At 43.8% G+C, this 23,142-nt stretch overlaps 2 protein-coding genes across 2 annotated transcripts in view; both read left to right on the top strand.

Moving 5' to 3' along the window:
* The window catches only part of LOC138724321 (broad substrate specificity ATP-binding cassette transporter ABCG2-like), a 434,882-nt gene that overhangs the window by 387,291 nt on the left and 24,449 nt on the right, over positions 1-23,142 (top strand). The gene's annotated exons all lie outside the window — the stretch shown is intronic.
* On the top strand, positions 549-17,644 carry PKD2L1 (polycystin 2 like 1, transient receptor potential cation channel). Its single transcript, XM_069863531.1, has 15 exons — positions 549-843; positions 4,693-4,806; positions 6,096-6,223; positions 7,362-7,618; positions 7,988-8,212; positions 8,739-8,967; positions 9,331-9,501; positions 10,216-10,397; positions 12,539-12,659; positions 13,327-13,425; positions 14,094-14,215; positions 14,540-14,657; positions 14,887-15,023; positions 15,812-15,956; positions 16,900-17,644. The coding sequence occupies exons 1-15, from the start codon at positions 549-551 to the stop codon at positions 17,074-17,076; spliced, it is 2,520 nt and encodes an 839-aa protein (XP_069719632.1). The 3' UTR covers positions 17,077-17,644.

Here is a 23,142-nt window from a genome sequence, read left to right as displayed (position 1 = left end):
AACCACTGACTGGGATCAGGTTTTAGGACAAACCGAGCGCCTTCCTGAAGCGTCCGCAAGGCTGGGCACACAAATTGCTCCTGCTCCGAGCCCCCTGCTACTATTGTAAACTCGGGATTACCTGACCCTGGAGCAAAGCCTTCCCCATGCAGCCCAGCCCTCTCCCACTGCAGCTCCAGCTCCATCCCACTCCCCTCCAATTCGGGGCTGTCTCCCAAACACCCTCCTCTTCCCATGATGGTATCCGCATCTGTTCTCTCTCTTGGAAAGCCCCTGGACTTGTCGGTGTTCCTCAGACACATGGGATAATAGGACCGATTCTGGTTGCTAACATCGGCTAGTGCCACCCCTCGGGTAGGTGTCACCAGCTGAGCCGGGATAAAAGCGAGAGAGGATGTGTGCTGCCTCTGGTCTGTGTTCTCCAGGTTGCTGAGGCAGACAAGCTATTTGGCGTTGACAAGTTCTCTCTCTGCTAGCCACAACTCCAGCCTGAGCAGGCAGTCTTCACAATTCCGGTTAAAAAGTACTTCTGCTGTCAGTGACTGGCAATGAGCTCATCTCACCTAAACAAAGGAGCTGAGAGTCAGTTTCGAGCCTCGGAAGAGCATGAACTGGAGGCAGTGGGGAAGAAAGCTTGGGATAATCCTGTTTACAACGGCTCTCCCTCTACCTCTTTGAAGATTAAAGCCATCTACAACCCCAAGTCCATCGGGGAGAATCCCTATGAGAACTTTGAAAAAGCAGGGGATTCACTGCCATGCCAGGAAAACCAGAGCAAAGCTGTGGATGGGAAGACAAGTCCTTTCCTCAAGTGCTGCTTCTACATCTTCAGAGGCATCCGAGGTAAAGCGCTGGTATCTCACTAGAAAGGATTTACTAGCCCTTGGGAAGGACAGTAGTATGGGGTAGGGGGTAGGAGGTGTGGGGATGCAGGAGGTAGAAACTCCATAGTATCTGTGTAGCCTAGGAAACTGCCCAAAACAGACTAGCGTTACCCCAGAGATCATCTTTAGCTGACTTGGAGGGGGCATCCACATTCTGTGTGCCTTGCTGGAGCTCTAGGGTCCATCCTGTTGCATTTGCTACAAGGCAGCATGTACAGACAGACTTAGTGGTGTGCTCATGGTCATGCAATGAATCTGTTAGCAGAGCTTAGGTGACCTGGATCCATAGGAGCCATCACTCTGGTGATCAAACTATTCTGATGAGACTGTCTCTGTGTGCATTTTCTCAATGGAGCAGTACTGGCCTCTGTGTTACAGTAAATTAAGAACAGTCACAAATATTCACCAGAGAAGATCTAGCACTGAAATGCAGATGGTAATAGCAGTGTATCAAACAAGCTTTGCCTGAAGACAGCTGAAAGAAAGAGATGCTAGTTTCCAGTTTAAAAGACGGAGAGGAACGAACTATTACATAGAAGAAATCAGAAAGCTGGGAGCAAGTTAGGTCTCCTGTAAGGATACAGCCATGGGCATGGACATTAGTTGAACAGTTTCTTCTAGAAGGCATAAAGTCCTAATGCTGTAAAGCAGGGAAGAAAAAGCAATAAACTATTTATTGGGGAAACTACTATTTCCTTGCCAATGTGTCTGCCTTCCTGATTTAGTGAGGCTCCTGGTGTTGCTTTTCTTCTTCCTATTCTTGCAAGAACCTTTCACAGAGCTGTACCCTCTAACAGTATATGTGAGCAAGTAACAGTATAGTCTTGTCCTGAGTTGCACAGCCTCTTCATGAGGAATTTTCTTACTTGTCATTGCAGTTACAGTCTAACATTGTTTCACATGGAAGCCAGAGCTGAGGTTTTAGGGGTTTCTCCTGGCCAACGACCAGTGCTGGTTGGGCTCTGTGGGTAATTACAGATTGCTCAGAGACAATGTATAATTTACCTGTTTTGTTCTGATATTCTTCCTTTGAAGCATTGTTTGAGACTTAAAATGAAAAACAAATCCATACTTTAACATCAAAATACCCTTTGTGAGATACCAGTCTTGAAATTGGAGCATGGAAATGAAAATATGTGTCAGGTCACTACAGCATTCCCTTCTTCTGTGACTGCTGCAGCAATGTGTCCTGCCAGCAAGGTTAGTGAATAGGGTTGTAAAACAGACTAGAGCTGGGAAGATGACGTCTGAAGACCAGTACAGCCAGATGAAATGCCTGTATCAGCCTCACAGAGGTGAGGACTTCTTCCTTGAAGAATTTGAATCCTTCCTTTGCATCATTACTAAGTGCTAATTATTTTTCATTGCCTCTTCAAAGGCATTGCTGGTCTCCCCTGCCCTTTTCTGTTTAATTTTGTTAGTGCCTCACATGGAAAGTGGAAGCAGTAAAGATAAATTGCTTAGCCAAGGACAATTTGTGGGGATTTTTTTTTTGTTGTTTTGTTTCTTTTAAGAACATTATTTTGGATTATGTATCCGTATCTCTTGGGGGTATTGGCCATTGTTGGCTTATTAAGTTCTTTTTTTGTCCTCACCAGCAACTGAGCTGGACTACCAGTTAGTAGCTGCTGCTCCTAGTGCCACCAAATCAGGATTATTCCTCTCTAAACTGGGTCTTCTGGTTCCTGCCTGCCTTCTGCCACCTCAGCTGTTCACAGCCATCTTACAGACAGACTTTGTTGGGTGTCTGGGTAGTGTGGTAACTGGTGAGGGGCACCCAGCTTCCCACTGCCTTTGGAAGGCTGTACTCAAGCCTGTGAGCTGATCACTCACCTGGGTCACAAGTCTGGCTTAAAAGTAACCTCAGAAGACAATATAGATGTTGTTATTAATTCTTACCTGTAGATTGTTACTATCAGGAAGCCAAGAATCACAAACAAGTTGCATTGATTGCCTGTTTTCTAGATTCTGAGGTTTTAAATTTGCTCTGCCTTGTGAGTTCTGGAGAATCATGCAAGAGGCCATAAGAAAGCCTGGATGTCTTCTAGTCTCGAGTATCCTTCTACTCCAAACATCATGTCCAAAATAGCTGCATCCCCAGTGGAGTAGGTGATGCTACAGGAAACACAGATAGGGACATGCTTCATGTATGAGACACTGTATTTCCATGACATGTTTCCCAAAGAAACGACTGAAATGAAACCTCACCTGATATTGTTTTATAATTACTAGATGTGATCTGAAAGGGTGCTGGGCCTACCTTATGGTCTTCCAGGTGTAATTTTGAGAGCAAGTCTCTGAGCCAAGTTTTCAAGGATATTTGTGTGTCCTGAATTTAGTTGTTCTCAAGTACACTTCTATTCCCAAAGCAAAGAAAGTTGTTGCCTTTGTTCCCAACATGTGGATAGTAGGGGTACCCCTGCCTGTAAAACAAATGAACCTGTTAAGATTGTGGTGTAGCCATAGATAGAGATGAAGGGCATAATTTAAAAGTGACCTGAACAGATAGGTGGTTGTTGTCCACTGTTTTTCTCTGTTGTGGAGATTCCTGTGAACCGCATGCTACTCTCTCCTGCACATGAGTTAATCCAAATCTTCTCCAGGCTGTAATTTCTGTTGCTGATCTGGCATGTCTAAAACAGGCTACTGGTTTGTCTATCCTGGACTGAGGGTGGATGCTGCAATCGGCACTATGGTAGCTGGTAGTGCAAAAAGCTCTCTAATCTGTTGAGATGCCAAAGAGCTATCAAAAGGACAGCAGTAAATGTGCGCAGACCACTAAACCACTTTTGCTTGCTCCAAAGAAAAAAGCCCTTCGTCCTCTGCCAGAGATGACTTCAAATGTGTGGTCTTCGATCAGCTTCGATCCTGGCTTGCGTGAAGATGATTGTTGCATACCACAGGGGATGGCATCAAGGTGGAGCTCTCTGGAAGCTGCAGAAAGCAGCAAGACTATGGGTATTATTGACATGGCTTCCATCACTAGGCTTTCAAGTGGAAGTTCTCATGCCTTTCAACTTCAGGAGCCTTTCAGAAATCACAAAAGAAAGTCATTACAGCAAGAACAAGTACACTAATGGTGCCAGGCAGTTCATCAAACCCAAAATACAAGGGCTTCTTTTAAATGTAGTGTTTCTCTGTTTTTGATCAACCCTGGCAATGTTTAATGAGTTGCTTTTGCTGTGTGAAGATATTGGATCACAAGCTGGTGCAAATGGTGTATCTGTATTGATGTCAGAAGAGCTCCATTGACAGACATCCTGAATAGAATCTGGCTCTAAATCCTGTACTGAAAATATTTAGTTGGGTTATTTGAGTCTTATGACCTACAAGAAATCAGCAAGTTTTTAGGTAAGCAAGGTAAGCAACTAATGATTGTAAAGCTAACATCAGGAGCAGTTCTGCTATGTAAGTCCTATCAGAAAGTCAGCTGTTGGCACATGGATGGTGGAGACAATATTTTGTGTTTCTAAGAGTACTTGTGACAGACTGAATTTCTGCAAAGAGTAAGCTGAAAAAAAAAAGCAGGAAAAGGTCAGTCCATATAGAACACAAACAGAAAACTGGACAGTAATCTAGCAAAAAAAGAAAGCCAATATATTTCAGTCAGCCCCAAATATTTGTTCATGCTGGAATAACTCTTTTAGGGGTTATTTTACACTTTTTTTACAGTTCTTAAGTTTTGAAGAGAAAAGTGGAGGACAAAAATTCGACTCTCAAGTGTTCTTTTGGGAACAGGAATTCAGCTCCTCACATCCCTTTGAGAATTGACATCAAAACTCCCCAATTTCTTCTTTACACTCAACAGGTCTGTGGGGCACTACACTGACTGAGAACACAGCTGAAAACAGAGAGCTTTATGTGAAGACCACACTGCGAGAGCTGCTAGTCTATATTGTGTTCTTGGTGGACATCTGTCTATGTAAGTAGCTGTCACATCTCTTATATGTCTTTTCTGTGTGCAGCGTGAGGGGAATAATGTGAGCTTTTATTATTAGACTTCCTCACTCCTCTAAGTGTTAAATTTGTTGTACGTGCACTCACTGCAGCAAGCAGATGTCTCATTAACCTACAGAATAGCTGCTGCATACACAGGTAAAGTAACTAACTCTTGATCTAGACCTGATTGATATTAGTTAAATTGGAGCAGTGTTTTCTGATCTATGTTGTCAATTCTAGCCACCGACTCCACAGTCCTGAGAGAATCTGCACTGGGTCTCTTCTCTTACAGTGAGTGTTTAAACCCCAGAGAGCAGCTTTAGAAACTTCCTGAGTTCAAAGACACTGTGTTCAGAGAGATTTTTCCCCTTTGGGGCTGGAGGGGTGTCTGAGGTGATAAAGCAGATGGTAGCTCATACTGTTGTTCTTGGTTGGATTTAGTGCTGTCTCTGTACTGAATGGTTGCTTACAGGCTTTGTGTGGGTAGAACAATTGCTGTTTGTGTTTTGTTATCATTCATTATCACAAATGAGCACCTGGGGCATGGGACAGTGAAGAGGATTATATTTCATAAAACCTGTGGCAGGAGAGATAGACAGACAATACCGACCTAAGTTACTATCACACCAGGCCAGGGAGACAATGCTTCAGCCACACTTCCTAAAGAACAAAGATACAAACACGGATATATGTGTAGTCACACACTGACTCATCCAGAAGTGCTGATGAAGGGGGTTCTTGAATGTCAGCTGCTTTATTGTCATGGTGCCCTTTCAATAGTAGGACATGTTCTTAGTGATCATTGTGATGGACACTTTTCTGCAGGAGAAAGCACTGGAGAGTTGAAACAATATGTTTGGGGAAGTCAGAGCCTGCTCCTGTTTGGAGTCATCTCTGTACCTTTATGGATTCAGATCAGAACTTCAAAATACAGATCATGGACTTGGTATGGAGAAAGAAAATTTCTCTTAGGAAAAAAAATGCTAGCCATGGTATTCAGTTGCATCACCTAATGGTCTTCTCCAACTTCTAAACTTTCATAGTCTGTCAGTCTGACAGTTTGAATTCTGGAACATGCAACATACAGGTTTGTAAATCCCTAAGAAAGCAGAAATAATATACTCAGTGTTCCTGAGGCTTCTTCTCTTGTGCCTTGCTCAGCTTACTTGTGATACTATAAAAGATACACAGAAAGAGAATACGTATGTATGTTTATGTCAGGCTCCAATATTAAGCTACAAGGCAGAACCCCACTCTTGTCTCTTCTCTTAGTGACATATGGAATGACAAGTTCCAATGCCTATTACTACACCAAAGTGATGTCTGAGCTCTTCTTGCAGACCTCTGCAGACAGCCGTGTCTCCTTCCAGTCCATCAGCAGCATGGCTGACTTCTGGGTGGTGAGTACAAGTCTGGCCCAGCACGGTGAGCCCTGGAAATCACAGCTGGACTGGGATATTCAGTTTCCTCTCAATCTGCTACCTAGTGCTTTCAGGAAAGCATTTTCTGCCACAAGCTCTTGCCAGCTACAAGCAATAGTTACAATATCATCTGCATGCAAAATATCCACTGGTTTAAAATATAATTTGTCCTTCTGAGCGCTTTGTCAAGAATACTGCTTCAGCTAAGTGTTGTGCATGCCCAGAGGAGTCCATTCCCCAGTAACTTACAGGTAGGACATAACAAAAACAAATCTCTGAGATATGATGTTCATTGCAAAAATGGGTAGGGCCTAGAGAGGCCAAACAACTTTCTCCAGGTTTTCTTTGGTAGAAGTGGCATTCAATCCTGTAGTCCAATGTCTTCATGCTGATTTCTTTGTAATAACCCCATGTCCACTTTCATGGGCAATAGTGGGAGCAACATACTTAACCTGTCTCTATTCATGCCTGTGCTGCTCTGATCTATAGGTTCTTCATGAAGAAGCTGGATTAAAATTTGCACGGGCTTTGATTAAAGAGATTAAAGAAAGGAAAAGATTTCTAGGGTCTAACACAGTTCTGTCAAAGAACTGTTGAAGGAATAATACGAGCCATAATGTATGCGGCTGAGATATTGCAACCATTTCTCTCTGACAGTCAGCCAGAAATTGTCACTTAACTTTGTTTTTTCCTGCTGTATTAAAAAATGAAGTATGGCATCTCTGTTTTCCATCCAATGTTTCCAAGGCACTGGCACACCCTCTTTTTCACACCTCATGCCAGGACAATTCATTGAGGCATGTATTTACTGAAGTGGAAGAGACAGAGAGGCTTTCAGGGTCCTCATCTCTTCACCAACCCCAAAAAAATGCAGCAACCATACAACATACAACCATATGTGAGGAGCCAACAGTAATCCTGCTACCCAGAATCCCTCCTCCACCCTGCGGCTCCACCAGCCCTGGTTTTTCCCCTCCTTAGCATATATCTAACACAAGCTTCTGCTGCTTTCCATCTTCAGGAGTACAGAGGGGTGGGTCAGGTCTTACTCTCTCAGACCAAGAAAATTCCTCTGATATATGGGCTATGAAGAAGTTGTTCTCTCCCTGTCTTGCAGTATGCACAAGGCCCCCTCCTGGATAATCTTTACTGGACAAAGTGGTACAACAATGAGTCCCTAGCAGCTCACAGCACCCAGTCCTACATCTATTATGAGAACCTTCTGCTGGGTGTCCCACGCATGCGACAACTGAAGGTGAAGAACAATTCCTGTGTGGTCCATGATGACTTCAAGGAGGAAATCTCAGGCTGCTATGATGTATACTCAGATGACAAGGAGGAAAGGGTCTCCTTTGGACTCATCAATGGAACAGCGTAAGTACATCTTCTGTGAATGCAAGTGTGTTATAAGCAGAGGGTTGTGTGAAATACAGTAGAGGGAAATGCAGCAGATCCTGGGGGTAACCTCCATGCAAACAACACTGTGGCATAGCCAATGAACCTACAGAATTTTCCCTCTGTAGTATTACAGCGTGTGTTGTGTCACTGCTGGGAAGCATTAGATCAGAAATCTATCAATAAAGAAGAACTGATATAGGCTCAGATCTGGAATAGAAGTTAAATGCCAGCTCTTTAATTAAGAACTGCTTTGTCCCTTGGAGATACAGTCCTATTTCTGCTGGCTACCAGGTCATATCCATGCCTGGGATAGTGATGCCTTTGCTTATGGCTTGTCTGTTGCAGATGGAGGTACCATTCTGAGGAGGAGCTGGGTGGCTCATCTCATTGGGGAAGACTAACTAGTTACAGTGGGGGTGGATATTACATAGACCTCAAGCTGACCAGAGAAGAGAGTGCTGAAGCCCTGCAAATCTTGAAGGAGAAATTATGGTTGGATCGGGGGACACGAGTTGTCTTCATTGATTTCTCTGTGTATAATGCAAATATCAATCTGTTCTGTGTTCTGAGGTAAGCAGAGTTCCACTGAATATTCTTCTGCCTCCTACTTCTTCCTCAATGCCACAGTTTCTTAAAATGCAGATATTTTAATATGGACCACCAGGGAATTAGAACTGAGTGGTGTCAGTATAAGTTGCACAAATTAGTAAGAAGATTTGGTCTTCCTGACATAACCACTCACACTTCTCTTCACCTTTCACACTTTCCTATCATGGACAGTGAAACAGCAGAGATGTATGGCTACATAGACACATGCAAAACTCTTCCATTCATGGTTTGGTGGACAGTTCATGTTCAGGTTTGGTGTCTCTCATAGAATCATAGAATCTCTAGGTTGGAAAAGACTTTTGAGACCATCAAGTCCAACTGTACCTGTCTACTACTAAATAATATCCCTAAGCACTTCATCTACCTGTCTTTTAAATACCTCCAGGGATGGTGACTCAACCACCTGCCTGGGCAGCCTGTTCCAAAATTATCTAAGAGCGTTTCTCCTGCTGTTTGTAATTATCAGAGTTTTCTTGTCCCCTTCAAGGTTAGTGGTCGAGTTTCCAGCCACTGGTGGTGCTATTCCGTCCTGGCAAATACGGACAGTCAAGCTTATACGATATGTCAGTGCATGGGATTTCTTCATTGTTGCCTGTGAAACAGTCTTCTGTGTCTTCATCTTCTACTATGTGGTGGAGGAGATTTTGGAGCTGCGTATCCACAAGCTTCAGTACTTCACCAGCATCTGGAACGTCCTGGATGTGGTCATCATTCTGGTGAGGATCCTTGCACAGTTTTTTGTGGGGTTCATTAACAGAGAGGTGCAAGAGCCAAAACAAATGAAGAAATGGGGAAGCTAGTCTAGATAGGACAAGAGCTGGCACATGTTTTACTTCAATAGTAACATGAACTAGCAGAGTAAAAGAACACATGGTGTTCTATGAAGTGTTAGGAGAAAATTCTTTCTTTAGAGCTGCCTGAGAGGCTGTGAATTCAGGGTATAATTTGGTGCATTAAGACCTTATCTCGATCCCCCAACAGCAGACTGCAGTTGTGAAGTGTGATACCAAGGAATTCTGTGACACTTCTCTGTGGAAAGTGTAGGCATAGTGGTCACTGCAGCCTCTTCCTCTTCACAGCTATCCATCGTTGCTATTGGTTTCCACATCTTTCGCACCATTGAGGTAAACAGACTTTTGGGAGAGTTGCTGAAACACCCTGACACCTATGCGGACTTCGAGTTCCTGGCGTTCTGGCAGACACAGTACAACAATATGAATGCAGTCAACTTATTCTTTGCATGGATCAAGGTATTGTAGCGGGTCTAGGAGACACCAGGCCTCCAATCTCACATCTCAGATAACTTGGGAAATGACTCTTTCATCCCTCTGAGTGAACGAGGGTAACGGCTATAGAGCAGAGAATGATTTTCCACAAAGACATATGCTCTGTTTTGCACTAAATCCAGACATCCTTTCAGCTGGCATTCTGAGGCCAGCTATTTGGGCATAATGGATAGGGAGATGAGCTCATGTTGTGGTGTAAAAGTGGTTTTAGAAAATGCTGAGTACAATGTAACTTTGTCCATCCTGTAGTATTTTGTATTTTGAAGGATAACCTGGCAACTAATGTTTTCCTTTCATGATGGCCACCCAAAAAACTGGAAACAACTCGTCTGTTAGCATGGACTTTGCATTTCAATCAAAGCATCTTGGCATGGTGGAAAGCCACTCTGTACTTGAGGCTCCTCATTAGCCTCAAGTGATTTTTTCCCTTTAGCAGTCCCTCTTTATATTTTCCTTTGACACTGGGAAAAAAGGCATATGTTTATGCCCCCACAGGAATGTGGTGGCACACCTAGGACAAATATCCTGAACTCTAAGTCACTGTTCCCCTAGCCTGGCTATATTCTCAGTCCTTTGGTGCTAGTGAAGCTCTTGTCTTATTAAGCATGCACATAACTGAGAGGGACTGACCTAGCTGGTGTTTTGGCCTAATTTTGACCCTGTTCTTTCTTCTTGCAGATATTCAAGTACATTAGCTTTAACAAAACAATGACCCAGCTCTCCTCCACTCTGGCACGTTGTGCTAAGGACATCCTGGGCTTTGCCATTATGTTCTTCATTGTCTTCTTTGCCTATGCCCAGCTGGGTTATCTTCTTTTTGGGACACAAGTGGAAAACTTCAGTACCTTTGTTAAATGCATGTAAGTCAGAACCACATTTCCATCATTTCATCAAAAGAATTTTAACTACTTTCCAACCCTTCCCCAATTACAAACCTCCATGTCAATCAGACAACTATTGTATCTCATTGTAATAAAACCACAATGGTTGGTTGCTCACAGTCCTCTAGCTGTGACATCTACATGGACAAAAGAACACAGTGAGAAAATTGAGGGCTACAGACAGATTTCTAGTTGTCTGGTGTTTATCAGTAGGGATGTAAGTAGCTAATTCTATCAGACTTTGAGACTCCTTGCAATCCTACAATTCAATGGGAATCCCAGCCTTTTCATAGGCGTGTATAGTGAGAAGTTTGTTTGCTGAAGGCTGCGCAGCTTTCACTTCATGAGAATTTGTTAGGTACACCAAGGGTAATCAACATGCAGAATAATTTAATGTCTTTCTGCAGAAAAGCATCATAGCTCATCTGATAATCTAGTTTGTGTTCTGCAGGACCCTCTCTCAGCTTCTCACCTGCTGTGGCTCCATAAAGGTGATAGAACGGCGCTGTCTGACTGTCAATGAGACCCTGGCAAACTTATGTAGGCAGATGGCTTTAGGCCTAGCTAGGTTAAAATTCTCTGTAATTCTGGTGGTAAGAAAAAACAGCTCAAAACAAGTGTTCTTTTTGGTTTGGTGGGGTTTTTTTTGTTTTGTTTTGTTTTTTAATTATGGAAGATGTCCAGGTAGAAGCTCTGTCAATTTGAAATTTTCTGGCTTCCAAATACATTTGCTGATCACATTGTTTCAGTATCTGCACAAAAGCTGCATGAAAACTTTTCTGTATATGTCAGATAGTGCACTTTAATTCAAACAATAAATTGGAAGAAATACTGTTTGTTGCTACAGGATTTTCATGGGAAAAGCAGAAGTAATGCATTTGCCTTATCAAGATGATAGCTTTAAACATCAAAATGTAGAAGTCAGAAGCTTCATATTTATATTATTTATAAATATATCTGATTTTGATAAGCCAGCAGCTCTACTTCATTTCTGAAAATTGGCAATTTAAATAAAAATTCAGCATGAAGTTTTCAAAAATATAGCAAAAGCATATTTTTTGCTTTGAAAAGGTCTACTTAATCTTAGTGAAAGGGATAAAAATAATTTCTTACTGGAAGGAGACATTTCAACATCATTGAACTGGGACAATTTAAATCAAAAAAAGAGGAAGCAATGCTGTATTTTTCTTCCTTAGGCCTGGAAAAGATTCCCAGCTCCCTAAGTATACCAAATGCAAGGAATTTGAAATGGAGCTTTGCATTTCTCAGGCAGGATTTTCAGGCTCTGAGCTCTCAAGGTCCTTTTGCCTGCCCATGGCTTCACAGTCTGTGTCTTTTTATCCTCCCCCCAAGATCGGGGAATATTTTTCTACAAGGATCATTTCACTGATAAATTTCCAGTGAAGTCCCACAGGTAATGTACCAAGGTATCTGAGATGGGGGTTGACCAGTGGGTAGATGAGCACCCACAGAAGGGGATGTTGGGGAAGTGAGTTAGGATACCCAGTCTCAGACAGCCTTTCCATCCGTGGGTCTGCTCAGGCAATGCGTAATATTAAGGGAGATCCCTGCTACAGCAGCAGTTTTCAGCCTGTGTTCCACAGGCGTCTGGTACCCAGCTCCTGCTTATAAGGGGTCTACAAGAGATAAATATGCAGACTTCTGATCAATAGACTTAAACTTGCTTCATTATAGGGGCTATGAATTACAAAAGGTTGAAGAACACTGTTCAATATTAACGTCCTCTCCACAGTCTCATGAACTCTCTTGCCAGAGAAGGCTTCAGTGAGTCAAAAGCCTCATACAGGAAAATTCAGGTTGGTTTTGTTTTGGTTTTATTTTTAACTTCTGTTTAATCCATGACACACTTTGGACAACCAGGAATTTTTTTGGAAACCGTGTTTTACTTTCCAGTCTGTTCTTGCTCTGCAGATCATCTCCACTCACTTCTGTAATACTAAGGGTATGTTTAACTTGCCAGTCAGACTGAGACTCTGCTCTGGCTTGTGCCTGTACCCATCTGGGCTGCAGGCAGGTTCAGACTTTACCTCAGGACTGTCTGAGGAGGTGGGATAAATGTATGTGCCTTTGTATGACCTTGTGCTCTTCTTCTTCTCCAGCTTCACCCAGTTTCGGATCATTCTTGGTGATTTTGACTACAATTCCATTGACAATGCCAACAGGGTTCTTGGGCCTATTTACTTTGTCACCTATGTGTTCTTTGTTTTCTTTGTGCTCCTGGTAAGCAAGAAAGCCCTCCTTGCCCCTGTATTTGCAGCAGTGTTTGAGAGACTCCTCCCCGATAATCCCTGAGTTAGATGCAGTGGAAATACTAAGAGAGAAAGGAAGGTTCTGTTATGATAGCTTTGCAGTGCGAATAGACCACAGCGGACAAAGAGCATGTCCTTGCAACTGGGGATTTGGTGATCAAGGTGATTAAGGACCATATTCATATCATTTAAGGTGAAGACTAAAACTGGGAATACCGCTGATGTGGTAGCTGAATTCAGCTGCTCTGTAACAGGCGGTGATGAAAACACGAGGGACAGTCTCTGGCTTCCTAGGCAATGGATGCAGAGGGATACTCATAAGAACCAGCTTAAATACCCAGTGCCAGGAATCCAAATGCAGGATCTTGCAGGAGAGGCTACTAAAGATGGTATTTGAACTGTGAATTAATGTACCTTCTGCCACTGCTTTAACTGCAAGGACCACCACTGAAAAAGCACCATGTGGCTGAAATAGGCCTTCATTCCACCCACTTTAATTTGCCCAGGGATACCCTATGTGGAAACAGCTTCTTGTTTAACTGAGATGTGCACAGTGATGCTTGTCTCTTGCTGCTTCAGCTGCTGGAGCAGGCAAGATGCCTAATGTTTATTCATCTTCTTTCTTCCCCTTTTTCTAGAACATGTTTCTGGCCATCATCAATGACACGTACTCAGAAGTCAAGGAGGAGCTTTCAAGCCAGAAAGATGAGCTGCAGCTCTCAGACATTTTGAAGCAGGTGATGAATAGTGAAAGCTACTTTCTAGCTAAATCCTGAAGCTGTTTCTGGAAGTCCCTGACCGATGTAGAATTTACTAGAGAGAAGGCAGGGGTTGAGGGAATCCCGTTACTTGAGCATGCTGGTAGTGTTTCTGAGAGACTTTTCTTCCCAGAGCAGTTTCTAGACAAAGCTCTTTCAGTCACTGATACAGTGTTCTTTGATCAATAAAATGGCAGGCCTTGTTGTGCTAAGGTGAGCATGTTACAGTGGTGCAGATCTAGTGGGTTTCACCTGGATTTCCTACGCACAAATTCCAGAAAAGATCCTGGAAGTTCACAGCTCTGTGCTGTGGGACCATTGTCCTGCAAAGAATCATATTTGAGACATTACCTTAAACAGATGATGCCTGGGAGCTCAGATAAAGGAAGAGTCAGGAGGAGAAAATCAAAGAGCAAACTTTGTTACTGAGACCCTAGCTACCATGTTGGTGTTGCTTTGAAGGTGTGATCCTAGTTTAGAGGTGGAGTTTATTCAGCAGTGTTGGGTTTTGCTTCTGGAAAGCTTAAAATCTCCCTGTATTAATTAGCATTTGCTCACCAATATCACCGATATTGCTCACAAATAACTGTCTATTTCTCACTGTTCTGCCTGCATGAGTCTATGTCTGTTTGCACCTTTGGTAACAGAGCTACAACCGGACACTCAAGAAGCTGAAGGTGAAGAAGGAGAGGATTTCCGATGTGCAGAAAGCACTGCAGAATAGAACAAAAGAACTGAACTTTGAAGACTTTAAGAATAGCTTGAAGGAGTAAGTGAGTGAGCTTGAGGGATACACATTTACCCTGTCTTTTGGTCATACAGGTAATTTAAATTCTCTGGTTTTCAAGGCTAGGGGAGCAGTTAGCTCAATCTGGGCAATGTAAGACTCAAAAATATAGTTATCATCTTTCCTTATGTGGGAAGATCTCCTGTTTGAAATGGATTTGTGTTGCTATTTCTTTCCTGCTTGGGATGTTTAGCTTTGTCACTGACAAAAGGAAACAATGCACTGATTTGAAAAGGGGTCCTCCTGCGCTGTTAAAGCCTAACAGTAATTCAGTGCCTTGAGCTTTCTCTTTCTACTATTTTGCAGACTGGGCCATGCAGACAACGAGATCACAGCCGCCTTCTCCAGATTCGACAAAGATGGCAATTATGTTCTTGATGAAGAGGAGCAACAGCAGATGAAGCATGACCTGGAGGCAAAAAGGGTAAAAAAAGGGCAAGGAAAGAAACCCTCTATTTGGCAGAAAGCACTCCAAAGTGGCCTCAGGAATCTTTGGGTTTGTGGTATAAGCTAAGCAAGCGACTCAAATACAGCTTCAACTCTGCCTGGATAGCAGCTGAGAATATCACTGCCTGTGAAGCTCTATTATTCACAGTGAAGGTGACACAGATCTAGTATCCATATTTTCAGGCATTTCTTTATCTATCTTCTAGGCTGCTTTGAACACAGAAATTGAAAATTTGGGGAAATCCTATGGTGACAACAACCTGGATGAGAATCTGACCTACATGGAAGCAAGGAATAACCACGCCAATAAGGCCAGCTGGGTCTCCAGAGAAGAATTCCAAGTGTATGTTTGTACTGGCAATAGTTTAATCCCTCTGCAAATCAGAGGTCTGATTGTCTGCTGCTTCCTTCCCTGATGTAGCTGTTTATGCTGTTGCTGAGCATTTTCAGTAAGATCTTGTCCCTTTTTATCTTGCACACACGTAAATGAGCAGGTCAGGACAGAATTGGGACAGTTCTTGTAGTGTAGTTTGCTTATTCCTGTAAAAGATTGGGTTAAGAAATTTTGCTTTCTGCCTTTTGAATAACCTCTGCAACTGTCAGCAAGCGACAGGCAATATGTTGTCAAGTTTCAGCTCGTAAGGTAGCCCAGACAACTGAGCCAGGGGAAGCTGATACCTTTATGAAAGGTCCTGTGAGAATAAATATACTTGATTTGTACCCTAGTTGGTCTTCATCCTCCAGGTCTGAGAATAACACTGAGCTATTTCTTCCACAGGAGGAACATGGGGCAAATATATCTCCTATAAATATAGGAGATCCTGATTCTGCTACTGAGCAACACTGAGTAATCCACATAGGGCTATGTCAAAGGAGAGGCAGGTGCAATATTTAATACTGGGATTATATTGTGATGCAAACTGATTGGTATCCATCCTAAGCAGAATCACTGATTACAGATGAAAAACCAGCATAGCAGGGAGTTATACCTTCAGTTGATATGAATCAACTCTCTGATGTGGAGCATTCACTTGTGTTTGAAGTCTGGCCCATTTTCCATAAGATTTCTGCAGCAAATCTTGCTGTTCATGAAAAGAAAAAGCTTGCAAATGCTCTCCATGTCTTCCTCAGCATCCTGCAACGTGTGCTGAAGCTGGAACAGTCCATAAACAGCATTAGCTCCAAGATTGATGCAGTGATGAACAAGCTAGACATGCTGGAAAGAAACAAACTGAAGAGGAAGGACATGGGCAAGCTGCTAGATAATACTAGCAAGGTTGGTAGTCCTCCACCATGCATTTGAATCAACTTCGGGGTAGGTGATGAGTCCTGCCATGTGAATGGACCCAATGTCATCTTTGCTTTCCCAGTCTACATTGACATAAGACAAAAATGGCTGGGCAGGGTAAGCATTTTGTATGATCAAGCCTCATCTATTCAAGCACAGTGATAAAAATCTTCTTGCTTTCATGTTCCCCCAGTTAACTGCGGTACCCTTAAACACACTCCACCTCCTTAGAGGCCATATTCATTCCTGTGGCAGTGGATGCAATTCACTTGTCTTCGGTTCCTTTGCACCTGTTTATCCTCAAATGTTAAAGAAGATCATACTGTCCTTCCCAGCAAGAGCAGCTCACGATAGTATTTTGGAAGACTGCTAGTGGTGTGTCCACAGTGCCTCATTGCAGACTTGAAACTTTTGCCTAAGACTGACTCCAGTCAGTCAACCAGCGTATTTTGGGTCTTCAGCTTTAAAGTCAAAGGCAGAAAGGTGTGCAGGAGCCATGTCATTAGTTTATGGCTTTCATGGTGAGCATAGTCCAACAGTACACAGTGATTTAACTGAGTCAGAAAGAAGCTTCTTTCCTTTGTAGAGCAGTTCTGTAATCCCTTTCCATCTGAAGGAGCATTTTGGAGGGTCCTACTTCTCATGTGAACATGTCCAAAACATTATTCAAGTGTTTGCTTGCAGATTTGCTTTGCCCCAGGATTTTTGCTCTTGTAGAGGGTGAAAAGAGATGACTGTCTAATGCTTGAATGTACCTTCATCAGTGTATTGCAGCAAACACTACATTAAATCTTTAATAGACAGGTAGGTTGTGCTAATTCCTAGAAGAGTATAGGAAGATGTTTAAGTATCATGCCTTCCGTGTCTCTCTCCTGGAGTATTGCTAGACTTCTTGGTAGCTTGCTAACAATGTTTTTGTTCTGATTCACAGGAGGAAGAACGCAGTCAAGAAGAGCTGCTCCCCCAGAGCCTAGACCAGCTGGGGAAAGAAAAAGCAGAAAGATGGGGAAATAACCAAAATGAGATCTACCCCATCTTGCCCAAATCAAGTGTGCTGGGATCTCAGGAGCCCAAAACTATCCAGCCGCAGTCTGATGTGCACTTCTAATGAACAGCCCAGTGGTCTCAGTCTGTCTCCTCCCAGTCACTGTCAGTCATTTCTCCACTGTTAGAAAAATCAGGACAGATGGATGCAGATACCACTGTTGCCAGGAGCTGGAGATATGAAAAGTCCGGGATGCCCTTTTTCTAGTGTAATGATGTGTAATGTCACCGAGCTAGAATTTCTGGCCCCTGTATGTCTGGATTAGGTAGAAATTTGGAACTAGGTATTGTATTGGTTTTCTGCCTCCCAACAGGATGATGCAAAGCTTTTTATCCTTTCCCAAAAAGCAGAAACCTCAGAATTCTGTGAACACTTATCTCCAGAGTGGCACATTGCAACTTGTTCTCAACGCAAACAATTGTCTGCAGGACAAAGATGTGGTAGTCACTTAAACAAAATAGAATATAATAATTTATGTGAGATGGAAGGAGAAACCCAGCTATTTGTGTCTACCTGGTTACCAGTAGTTTTGTTCAGTTGTAGTTAGTTTCCAGAATGCTTTGGTAACACTCTCTGTATGTTAGATTCAGATGCTGAGAAAAGAGGATACTAACACTTTATTCTGGATAACTAAAATGAGAGCTGGGGGAAGATCTGAAATATCATGAACAGAGAAGCAGTTGTTAGTGGTAGAGCCTGAGATCTGAGTGTTAGTGAATAGCCCTCTGGGTACATGGTTTCTAACACAGCTGTAGACACTAAGAAGTCTCTTTATGTTGCCTATTTTCACACTCCTTAAACTGCACATCAAGGTATAATATGTCACAAACCAATACCATGTGTGTAAAATTGCGACACTTCTCATTTTTGTCAAGGAAACAATTTTGTTTGCACTTGTGGTTGCTGACGCTGTTTCAGTTTAGGAATATTGTGGAAATGCGGTGAATGTTAGTTTTTGCAATCACATGCAAAATGCTTCTTTTCCAGGCATTTTTCACTTTGCTGAGGCTTCTCTTTGCTTGTAGTTGGTGCAGACTATTTTGGCTATTACAGAACCACTGTAAATGTAATCCAAATATTTTAGTTGGTGGTATTCTACAATAGTTAACCTCAAATAGACTCTGTAGGCTTAAAGCCAATGGAAATGTGAGTTGTCCCAGACCACTGCTAACAACTCATATTAATGCTGCACTGTTTAGTGTGCTATACAGTGCAAGGATAGGTTTAGTGGGGACATTGTGCGGTGGCATTTTACATTGCCCCTTTTGCAAGATGGATGTGTCACTATGCTCTGGGGGAAAGCTTCCCTGGGAATGTCTGAAGGACCTCAGTATCAGTCCTATCCCCAGATGTCCCAGGCTCCAGGGCTGTCACAGCCAGAATATATTGTTGGTAAAGTGAAGCAGAGGGTTGTTCACTGCCAGAGCCTAGCAGGAGCTGTGAGACCTTGTCACCCAGCCCACAGGGAGATTAGATTTCAGCCAAGAGCCTGCGAGGATCTCACAGCTCAGTTCCTATCAGTTGTTCCTGCTGTTGGGCATAAGACTTACCTATGAGGTATTGCTATGGTTCTTGACTCCCAGTTCCACTGAATTCAGAATTGAGCAAGAGCTCCTTACCATCAGCTTTTCCAGCTGAGGAGTGATGTTGCTTATCTCCTCTTACCTTCAGCATTGAAGCTGCTGTGTTACTCAGATGAAGAGAACCTACTGATATAAGCCTTTTTCATCCAAATTTTAATTAAACAGAAAATCCATATTCTAAGTTGTAATTGAACAGAGGAGCCACTTGCTCTCTAGTGGGCTTGAAGAGTGCACACAGCCCCTTGTGGTTGATAAATTGGGTGTTCAGTGTGTTGAAAGGCACAGAGGAAGGTTCATCTTTAAATTAATTTGTAAGACCTTGTTTTAGATCCTGGCTTAATAGCACTCTATGGTTATTGAGGCCTAATTGCAAAATCAGAATTATAGCCTGTTCTTCTGAAGTCTTTGAAGGAGTGTCTGCCTTTTGCAGAGACAAGGAATATTGGGTAAGATCCTGATTCTGTGTTACTGCATAGATACTGAATACTTGGGAGACAGATCCTGAAGAGCTGAGTTTGGCACTTTGGGAGAGATCCAAACAACAACTGCCTGCTCTAGGGGGCTGATCCTGTGCTGGGAGAGTCAGTGAGAGATACGTTAAGGAGACTCAGCTCCTTAACATAGCAACAATTACTGTGAGGACAACAGGATCCTGAAATTTGGTCTTGCCAAGAAAATGAAGGTAAAAGTGATTATCTGCAAGGCCTGACTTTGTAATGCCTCGGATTTCTCATAGGGAGAGTGTTGCTTGGTTGTTCTGCTCAACCAAAACGGTGGCAGAAAAGCTCCCTCTTTGCCTTGCTCAGTGTTCCTGTTCCCCTTCTGAGCTGTGCCAAACATCTGCAGGACCAGCTCCACAGGTAACTCGCCCACTGAGGCAGAGATGCTGCAGCCGCTGCAGTGCAGCACAAGAACCCTGCTGTCACTACACACCAGGAGGCAACCTCTACCAACCTGCTCCCTACTGCACAGGGACCCCTGTAAATGTCGGTGAAGGCAGGTGAGGCAAGAGGACAATGCTGTGGCAGCTGGGCTCAGATCCATGGGACAGTGACCATCAGCCTCGGGCGACCAGGTTACAGGTAATGTGGGATGCTCTTTAGGGCAGCAGGAGGAGCACAACAGTTGTGTTTCTGCTGCAGGGTTAATTAATGTCTGAATCCCAGGAAGCCACCTTTGTCCTGCAAAGGGAAAGCCTGGAGTGGCCACAGGCACATTGCAGCTGGGAGAGATGTCTGCCCCTCACTCTGTCTGTGTATGGCAACCACAGGAGCAGCAAGCCCAGCTTGCCAGGGCTCCCCTCTTCCCACTGATGAGAACAGCTTGTCAGCTTCCTCTCCTTTGGGGTGAGGGGCAACAGTCAGCCTGCCCTCTTGAGGAGCACTGAGTGAGCTCTGGCTGGGATCAGATGAGAACCTTGAGCTGCAGTGGTCCCCTGGGGACATCAACAGCCTGGTCAGCAAGCTCCATTCTCCCTTTCTGGCAGGAAGATACTTCAGCCTGTGCTGTGATTTGGGTGGTGCCAGTGCTGCTCAGTGTAAAGCAAGTTCTGTTACTGGTATATGGCTGTGCCTGCTTTAATGCCTTCTCTTGTATGGCTCTAGGTAACTGTGTCTTGTCTGTTTCTTGTCAAGGTGTCACGTGTATGATGTATCCTCGAGTAGGGCAAGGCAATTACTTGTTCCCAGCAATTGATTGTGTGTAACTGTAATTGTGCATTTAAGCTGTTTGAGAAAGAACATAAATACACTAAATTGTGAGTTTGTACACCTTGTTGGCCTTCTGTCAGGAGCTGGCATTATTTATTGGTTATCTCACAGGAAAAGTAAAGTATATTTTTCTTTGATAGCAGGTGCATGGCTGTGTTTTGTTCCAATTTGCAGAGGTTTACCTTCCAAACTGACGTGTCTTTCTGGGGAGCTGTCTTGCAGAAGGCAGCTGTGCTTTGAGATGGTTAAAAAAACTCTCCAGGAGGAGGCTTGGGAAAGTATGAGGTGCTCTGAAGAGGTATGACTACCAGGGTTATTTGTGGTGGCAGTTGCAGCGGCCAGGGTCTGAGCCCTCCTGTGGTAAGTGCTGCACGTGCTCTGAAGAGGAGGCTGTCTTAAGGTGCTCTCAAATCCAGCCAAGGGGAAAGAAAGCATTGCCCTAACCACCGGGTGGAGGGACAAGTGAGGCACGGAGAGATTCATTGACGTGTGCAGGAAGGTGCATGATATAGATGTCTGAAAGCAGTCTTGGGTCTCTGGCAAGGGGCAGCCCCAACCAGTCATGGCCAGAAGTGTGAAAAGCTCCCGGTGGTGCCTCTTCTCTCATATCTCCAAAAGTATAAAGCGTTGGTCACGCAGTACAACCCAGCTTCTGGAGTTGGCAACTGTGTTTAGCTTACCAGTAGGTGTCAGTCAGCACCACTTGCAGCCCTTTGCACTTACAAACTGCTCTCTTTCGTTTTCAAACGAGGTTGGGAACATTCTACTGAGAGAAGTGGAGACACAGAAAAATTACCTTCTCTGTGACAAAAAGACCAAAGCAAAATCCAGGGTGTCCAAATCGTTGCACTTGTGTGTTTATTGCAAACTTTGTCCATCTCTGGCACGTTACAGTTCTCTCTCCAGCCTTTAAACAGGGATGGTACGAGTTTTGCTCTTTTTTTGCCATCTTGTGAAAAGTCTTTAATAAACGCTAGTATCAGCCTACAGCTGCTGCTGACTGGTCAGCCTTTAGTACAGGAGATCGTTGACAGGATCGTTGTCCTATCCCTGTTGTACAAACACACATCATAGCAGGAGTCACTTATAAAGAGAAACATCAGTGGACAACTATCAGTATTCACAGGGTTTATCAGTAACCAGCGAAAAGGGAGGGGAGAAGCCAGCATCACCTGATAAGCTAGCTAATTACCAACTCAGATCAAGTGCCATACTGTCCTTTTGCTGGTCACAAAAGCCCTAATTCACGGTCTCCAAACCTGAAAGCAAGGAGCCCAGCATCGGGAGAGCTGTAGAAGTATGAGGAATTTCAGTGGATGGCAGGTCCAGCCCCTCTCCTGAGGTCAGAGGCCATGGGATGCATTAAAAAGAATATACTATGTTTTGAAGAGAGGTGGCAGAATTCAATGCTTTTGGAACTGACTAAGAAGCCTTGCTCATGGCCCAGTTTCAGAGGTGGCAAATGCCAGGCATAGATCATTGCCAACCAGCCATGTTGTGGATGGCAGAAGGATGCCAGCTTCTGGGGTGTGGTAAGCTACAGCTGAGCCCTGACCAAGGAGTGCTGAAGGAGGAACACAAATGGTCAGCTGACAAAGCAATGTGGGTATTTCATGACAGGTCTCCAGCCTGAGGTCACGCCAGGCTTTGCTGAGGCACACCACAGTAAGTTACCAAGAGAGCCTCTGTGCCTGGCATAACAGGGATGTATTGTGCAGGATATCCCAAACAAGCTCTGGATGGTGTTATATCCTGACCACTGCCAGCCCCAGAAGATATCAGTCATTTCTCTGATGGCTTGCTCACCTCTGGGTGAAATGGACAGGGCAGGAGCTTCAAGCCAGCCGGGCTTGTAGTGCCTGAGAAAGGGCTGAGAAGCCGTGCCAAGTGATTGTTTCTGTTGGCTGTGACCACCTGCAAAGTCATCTTATTCAAACAGCATCAGAAATAATAACGGCCAGCTCAGACATAGGAAAACCCTTACACATGCTCACGCACACACACATTGCTGTAATGTCAAACCACCCAGGCTGTTCAGACATGACTAGCGTTCACAAAGCAAAGCAAACTTTGAAATCACAAAGATTTCTGAGACAAACAGAAGAACAGACCTTTTTCTCAGTTTCCTATAGAATAGGCAGCTGTTATGGTACTGAGAGATATCAGTCTCAGAAAGTTCAGAAAGCTGAAGAGGGACTGTTTATAAAGGCCTGTAGTGAGAGGACTAGGGGCGATGGGTATAAACTGGAGAGGGGCAGATTTAGACTAGACATTAGGAAGAATTTCTTCACCATGAGAATGGTGAGGCACTGGCACAGGTTGCCCAGGGAAGCTGTGGTTGCCCCATCCCTGGAGGTGTTCAAGGCCAGGTTGGATGGGGCCTTGGGCAGCCTGATCTAGTGGGAGGTGTCCCTGCCCATGGCAGGGGGGTTGGAACTAGATGATCTTTAAGGTCCCTTCCAACCCAAAGTATTCTATGATTCTTTGATTCTATGATTCAGTCTTTCTGAAGCCTTTCAGGAATACAGCCTCTTCTCCCTCAAAGTGTCAGAAGCACAAGTATTATAAGGAACAGCTGAGGGAACTGAGGTTGTTCAGTCTGGAGAAATGGAGACCAAGGAGAGACCTTATTATTCTGTACAGCTATCTGAAATGAAGTTGTAGTGAGTCGATTGTTGGTTTCTTCTCCCAGGAAACAAGTGATGGGATGAGAGGAAATGGCCTCAGGTTGTACCAGGGGAGGTTTAGACTGGATATTAGGAAATATTACTTCACTGAAAGAGTTGTCAAGCATTGGAACTGAGTGCCCAAGGAAGTAGTGGAGTCACGATCCTTGG

This window comes from Phaenicophaeus curvirostris, chromosome 9 (genome assembly GCF_032191515.1).
Source record: "Phaenicophaeus curvirostris isolate KB17595 chromosome 9, BPBGC_Pcur_1.0, whole genome shotgun sequence".
In the NCBI taxonomy this organism is placed as follows: Eukaryota; Metazoa; Chordata; class Aves; order Cuculiformes; family Cuculidae; genus Phaenicophaeus; species Phaenicophaeus curvirostris.
The sequence above is the reverse complement of the archived record's forward strand: the minus strand, read 5'-3'. Positions and strand labels throughout refer to the sequence as shown.